The sequence below is a fragment of the Panthera onca genome, chromosome Y (genome assembly GCF_046562875.1).
Source record: "Panthera onca isolate mPanOnc1 chromosome Y, mPanOnc1 haplotype 2, whole genome shotgun sequence".
Taxonomy (NCBI): Eukaryota; Metazoa; Chordata; class Mammalia; order Carnivora; family Felidae; genus Panthera; species Panthera onca.
In genome coordinates, this window is record NC_138358.1 from 18,914,897 (window position 1) to 18,921,618 (window position 6,722).

Consider the following 6,722-nt stretch of genomic DNA (forward strand, 5'->3'; position numbering starts at 1 on the left):
ATTTTCCACATTCTCTCCACCTGCTTTGGGGATGGGTGGGTTCCCTGTATGCTCTGCCCCCGCTTCCACCTGCCCAGTCTCCTTCGCCTCTCCGCGCACAAAAGCACCTCCCTTCCCATGCCTCCTCGCTCTCCAAGTTCACTTCTGCATGCCACGTACCTGCTGAATTCGGTGGTTCAGGATATGCAGATTGCTGTGCTAATCCTCCAGTCAGTTTCCTGGGTGGGTAGGATGGTTTAGTGTTGGTCTGGCTGTATTTCATGCACGCGAGACACTTAAGAAGCTTCCATGCTGTCTGCCATCATCTTGGCTCCTCCCCAAAGGGGTGAGATCTGTAGTACCCGTTCTCCAACATCAGCTATCCCACAGGACAGACCTGGTCGGTGACAAACCTGAAAAGGACATGTAGCAAAAAGGGAGGCCACCCTGGAGGGGGAGGCAGAGAAGTGGCTCCGGACCTGGGAGGGGAGGCAGGGGCTCAATTGCCGGAGCCACGCCCACTGCCCTCCTGCTGATTGCTCCTGAACAGCAGCCCACTGCTCACCTAGGCAGAGCTCCTTCACCCCAAGGACACATGGTCACAAAGTTCACTGCCTCTGCCTCTGCCTCTGCCCCACCTGCACGTCAGCCAGGGCCACTGCAGTGTCCGAAGGGCCACAGGGCCGTGGGCATGCTTCCCAAATGCTAGTGGGCTCCGGAAGGAGGCAGCAGGCATGTAAAAGCCTTGGGCCTGGACACTCCACCTGAGGGCCTAGTCTGGAGCCTCATGCCTCAAGTTCCCTTTCCTTGTGCTCTGTGTCCCTAGCCTGAGATTGGGCTAGGGCCCCAAACCGCATGAGTCATGGTCCGCAAAACACTGACATTCCTGACAATACCAGGCCTCCATTCTGCTGGAAGAGGGCGTTCAAGGGTCCAGGAATCACAGCAACACCCCTTCTCTCAGTCCCAGATACTGACGCTCATTCATAAATGAACACACACACACACACACACACACACACACACGTACAAACACGTACAAACACACTTCCTCCCTGTGGCTATCTCCAGTTGTGACTTACTCTCCTTCCTCTGCCTCCTTCGGTATCCCTCTGGTCTCTGTCTGTCTCTTTGTCTCTGTGATAGTTTTCTTTTCAGAACGCTTCCTCCCACCCCACCTCCGTCTCTCTTTCTCTTTCTCTGTCCAGTCCTTGTACCGTATGAGTTCATCTGGGCTCCCGTGTGCCGTGCATGTCCATATGGACATAGTAGGCTGCTGACGGCACAGGGCTTCGGGGAAACACGCAAAGAAACACACAAGTAACAGGGGTGAGAGCACATCCAGACCTCCCAAGCCGTGACTGCCTCCAGGCAGCCCACACAAGCTGGGTATACATGTGAACCGTGAAAGGTCAGTCCCTTGGCCCTTGCCCTGTAGGTTGCAGCCAGCTGGGAGGTACTGAAACCCAAGACACTCCCCAGGGTTGAGAGGGGCTGAGGTGAGCGCAGGGGTCGATAGGCTGGGAACCTAGTCGTGGCTGGTGTTTCTCCATCTGCCACATTCCAGTTTTGTCGGTACTGGAAGGTTGGTATCAGTTGTGGCTGTCTTTCCTTGGCGTCTCAGTGCAAGCTTCCTTGACCCAATGGAGATACTGAATCTGCCCTAGTTTTCAGCCAGCTTTGGGCCCCAGCACAAATGCATGTGTTGTGTGAGGGGGGAAAGCAAGTGTGAGTCGTGGGAAGGAGCTAGCCTCGCGAGCGGGATGTGACAGAGGGCACGTGTGAGTGCAGAGGTCCACTAGAGTGTCTGTGAGTGTATCGTGGCTGGCGCCTTTGAGTACTTTTGCGTGAGACCCGGCGTTTGCGCTGGCAGCGTGTGCGTGTCTGTGTCCACGTGCCGCGTGGCCGTGCATCTTTGTGCCTGAGTGAGTGTGCGTAGGCCGTTGGGGAGCAAAGGAAAGAGACTGGGGGCTTTCCTGATTTGGTGCGTACCGGGGTGGTTCAAGTGCCAAAGTTCAGAGAGTGCCATCCCTTTGCTCCTGGGATCGCGCATGATAGGCAGCCTCCCCTAGGGTGGTGTCCTCTCCATGTCACACACCTCTTGTCACCGAGTGACAAGAGTTTTCCCTAGCGGGAACAGTGTGCCCTAGCGGGTGCACTGCTAGCCTGCTGTCATGACATACATGTCTTCTTGGAGTAGGGATGGACGTAGGGCGTATGCAAAGGAGGCAGACCAGATGCAAACCAGGGTGCAGACAGCGGGCGCACAGCTGAAATGCGTTTCACGGACAGCTACGCTGACCCGCTCAGTGGATTTGCCAGACTATGGGCACGATGACCAAAGGTGGGGGTGTAAACGTGAAAAGCGTGGAGGTCCCCCTTTTCCCGTGTGTGTAGATAGCCTCGTGCCCAGGCCGTACGGGACGCCGAGGGGGGGGGGGGGAATGTGAAAGTCCCCTTTTCATTGACAGAGGCCAAACAGGGCACGCAGAGGGCTAAGTTGGAGGCCCCTGGAGGCGCCGCACTACCGAAGCCCGGGGCTCACTGTGTGCCGTTACACGCTCGCAGCAGATTCCCACCGCCCTGAAAGGTGGGGCCGCCGACGCCACGCCCACTGCCGTCCTCATGATTGGTCCTGGAGCCAGGCTGGGAGTCTGGGCGTGGTTTGCAACGCCCTCAGCTTCAGAGCCGCATGCGCACTTCTCTCACCACAAAGGCCTCTGCGGCAGCATCACCACAGCGACAGCCACCGCCGTGGCTTCCTGGGTACAGCGCCTGTGCGCATGCGCCCCCTGGGCCCTTGGTCCACGGCAGAAGGCGGGAGGGCGTTGTCAGCCATTGTCGTCAGGGCTCCACTGACTGGGTCTGGTGAGGGAGGCCCGTGCTTTCACCTCCTGCCGCTTCGTTTGAATCTGCCCCACCTGCGGTCCTGGGCCAGCTCCACATGGCGAAGGATGTAGTGTCTGGAAAATGTGGCAGTGCCCCGTAAACTGCGGTCGCGTTCGTCATGGAAGGCGGTAGTCAAGAGACCCGGGCTCGAGGGCATACAGTATTCCTGGACGCGACTGAGGCGCCACACGACGATGGTGTCGGGGCCAGAATGCCCCGAAGTGCACAAGAATATCCGGTCCGACGTGAGACAGAGGTGTCCGGCCGAAGGGAGGATTTGAAGCTGCTGGTGGACAACATAATATCGGTGGCGGAGCTGTTGGGCCTGGTGGAGGAGGGAGTTGAGGCGGCGGCCACAGAAATACACGTTCTTGCAGATGAGAAGGATGACCAGAGGAAGCATGAGGAAGACGAGGGACAGGCGGGGGAGCAGGATAATTATGTAGAGGAGGGACAGGAGGAGGAAGAGGAGGTGGAGGATAAGGACCAAGAAGAGGGGGAGGAGGAGGAGCGGGAGGAGGACGAGGAGGAATGGGAGGAGGAGGAGGAGGAATGGGAGGAGGACGACGACGAGGATGAGGACGAGGATGAGGAAGATGATTTTCAAGAGGAGGAGGAGTGGGAGGAGGATGACGATGAGGATGAGGATGAGGATGTGGAAGATGATTTTCATGAGGAGGAGGAGGACGAGGAGGAGCAGGATCATAAGAGAAGTAGGAGGAGGAGAAGTAGGAGGAGGAACAGGAACAGAAGGATTAGGAGTAAGAGGAGAAGGAGGGGGAAGAAGGTCAAAAGCCGACGATCAGGGGGAGGAGGAGCAGGGGCAGGAGCAGCAGCAGGAGGAGCAGGAGGCCTTACAAAAGGAGCAGAAAGAGAAGGGGGAGGATCAGGAGCAGAGAGATTAGGAGGAGGATGGGGAAGAGTTAAGGGAAGTTGCGGAGCAGGAAGCGGGGGAGCAGGGGCAACAGGATTTACAAGAAGAGCTGCAGGAGGAAGAGGCAAAGCTGGGAAAGGAGGAGAAGGAAGAGATGGAGCTGGGGCACGAAGAGCAGGAGCTGAGGAGCAGGAGAAGGAGGAACCAAAGTGGAAGGAGCAAGGTGGCTGGTGCCTGGGGAACGCACAGGAGCTGCACGTGAAGCAGGAGGAAGAGACGCAGATGAGTGCAAGCCTACATCCTTTCCTGTCCTTGCTCGAGGCTCTTCAGACGGAGGTGCAGCCCTTGAATACACATGCCAGCCGGGAGGACTCTCAACTCAAACCCAGCATATGGCAGAGGCGGCAGCGTCATCTGCAGCAGAGAGGTGCCCTTATCCAGGGCATCCGTGGTTTCTGGGCCAAGGCTGTATCCTTCCTGCTGCTGGTGGAGGGTCCAGAGGGGGCTGGGCTTGCGCAAGAGGAAGGAAAGGGCGGTGACATTTAGAGGAACCCAGGACAGGGACTGGAGCTAAGCCGCGCTCCAGTGGCCGGGAACGTGCAAACGTGATCCCATCCGGTGGTCCTGGCTCTGCAATGAGTGTGGGAGGAGGGCAGTGCCGGGGTGGGGGAGGCATGTGTGCTTTACGTCGCACCTGGCACGGAAACAGCGCTGGGAGAGTGGGGCGTGGCGGTGGAGGTCCAGGCCAGGTCCGGGAAATGACCGAGGGCTTCCTCCCACACAAAGCCGCGTGGGGGCACGTTTCTGGGTCCCGCTAGGCATCTTGCTGCGGGGAAGGCGATGTGAATGCCCACTGGTCGGCGCGAGACCGGATGTGTGCTGTCTGGCTGTGTGGAAGTAAGCGTCCTCAGTGTCCTCACGAGCACACAAAGCTAGGCGTGGTTGCGGGCGTCTGGGCATGCACAGCCTCCTGTGCGTGTCTAGCAGAGCCCTGCGCGATCCTGAGACCCCGTGGGCCTGGACGCAGCCTGTGGGGAGGGCTTGAGACCCTGGGGGAGGACGCCAGTCCCGGGGGGAGGACGCCTGGATGCTGTCCACACTGGTTCTCTGGTTCGAGCTCTCTCACGCCCAGCACCTGAAGGCTCTTTGACCTGCGGCAGTTTGTGAACCACCCTCAGATGTCAGCCCTGAGTAGTAAGCCCGATGAAAGCATGCTTCGCCACATGACCAATTTGAAGGTCGGCCTGGGAGTGGGAGGTGGTGTGGGTGGCTGGCTGTGTGGGGAGGGGAGGTGGTGGGGAGAAGTGATGTGTTCCTTCCTCAGGGGAGGGCGGGTCTCCTGGAACAAGATTTCACATTTCTGCCCCACTGTACCACGGCAGGTGGAGGAACACAAGTTTCCCAGGGAATGCCGGAAGATCCTGCTGTTTTTTTGGCAAGAACTCCTACTTCCAGAATGAAGTCGTTACGAAGGAGTATGTCCTAGGCCTTGATGGTAAGTGTCCACTGACTGCATGGGCGGCCGTGGGTGGAGGGTTGAATGTGATAAGTTCTCTGGCGCCTTCTCACATACGCGTCTTCCTGCAGGGTATAGGGCGTCTCATTCCAGTCCCATCCAGTGGTACCCAAGGTACAGACAGGAGGCCTACAGACGCAGGCATGACAACAGCAGCCTCAACTTCTTCAACTGGTTCTCTGACCACAGCTTTGCCGGCTCTAGCAGGATTGCTGAGGTGGGGCCCTGTAACAAGGAAGGGAGGTGATTTTCATGGATTCCCCCACTGCGTGGGATAGCTACCTGAGGCCTGGCCTGTCTCCCCTACCAGATAATCATAGAGGATCTTTGGCCCAACCCCGTGCCGTATTTCAAGATGAAGGAGGCCCCAGGAGAGAGAACTGAGAGGGAAAGAGGTGAGCAGCCAAGGGTGTGGGCACGGAAATGTGTGCCGTGGGGTCCAGGGCACAATTCTCTTCTGCATGGAGGCACCGAGAATGACAGCGGCCCAGGAGGTGACCCCAAGTCAAAAGGGCATCAGCCTGAGACAGGGAGTCTTAAGAAGTAACGTGTCCAAGAGGCTTTGCCCCTTTGGGGAGCCTGAAGGTGGGAAGGGGGCTAGACAAAAAGAATGAGCAAAGCGGGACAACCAAAGCTGGCTCATCAGATAGCACGGTGACAACTGTCATTCCCGGACCTTGAACCCCACCCTCAGGCCTCCTACCACCATCCCACATGTTGTCTGGCTTCTGGATCCCCTTGTCAGCTTTGGCACAGCTTATCACACCCTCCCATCCTACTTTCCGTTTGGAAACATTCAAGCAACCTTACTCAGGGCCAAGATAAGACTCTCACCTGTCCTGTGTGTGTGTGTGTGTGTGTGTGTGTGTGTGTGTGTGTGTGTGTGTGTTTCTGTCTGTCTGTCTGTCTGTGTGTACCCATATATCCCAGGGATATGCACGATCTTGAGAAGAGTATGAAGGAGCGTCGCACTTCATCGACCCCAGTGGAAACCCTTCCGATGCTCACCGATGGTCCACAAGATTCTCCTGGCCATGAAATAAGGACAAGGGTGGTGGTGACACGTGGCGCAGGGCGGGGGTCCAATACATTTGAAGAAATATAGACTGGGAGATAAACAGCATGAAGTGTTTGTGTGTGTCTTCCTCTCAGGTTCGCTCTGGGGCGTGTCCATGTATACATGCGGCTGTCCAGAGGTGTAAGTGTTCTGTGCCTGCACACTGGAGTTCCAAGGAAGGGCGGGACGTAGGACATTGTCCGTAGGGATGGGTCACACATTGGGATTGCATGTGAGGTCAGTAAGATTGAAGCAATGGGGACTTGAGTGAGGGAGGCCAGGGCACAAACCTGAGAGAAAGGCCAGTGCCCAGGTTCATAGCTTTCCTGTGAAAATGAGGAAATTCAAGGAAACGGAGAGGCCAGCACAGGCCAGGGATGTCCAATATTCAGGGTTTGGGCATGTCC

General features: G+C 57.3%; 1 protein-coding gene across 1 annotated transcript; it reads left to right on the top strand.

Annotated features, from left to right (window-relative positions):
• The first annotated feature begins 2,426 nt into the window (after positions 1 to 2,426).
• LOC145714882 (uncharacterized) lies at positions 2,427 to 6,357 on the top strand. Its single transcript, XM_081794413.1, is given in 7 exon segments — positions 2,427 to 4,210; positions 4,903 to 4,980; positions 5,125 to 5,169; positions 5,171 to 5,237; positions 5,330 to 5,475; positions 5,569 to 5,653; positions 6,189 to 6,357. Coding segments are annotated over 7 exon segments (1,674 nt in total). The 5' UTR covers positions 2,427 to 2,986; the 3' UTR covers positions 6,218 to 6,357.
• Positions 6,358 to 6,722: the final 365 nt, after the last annotated feature.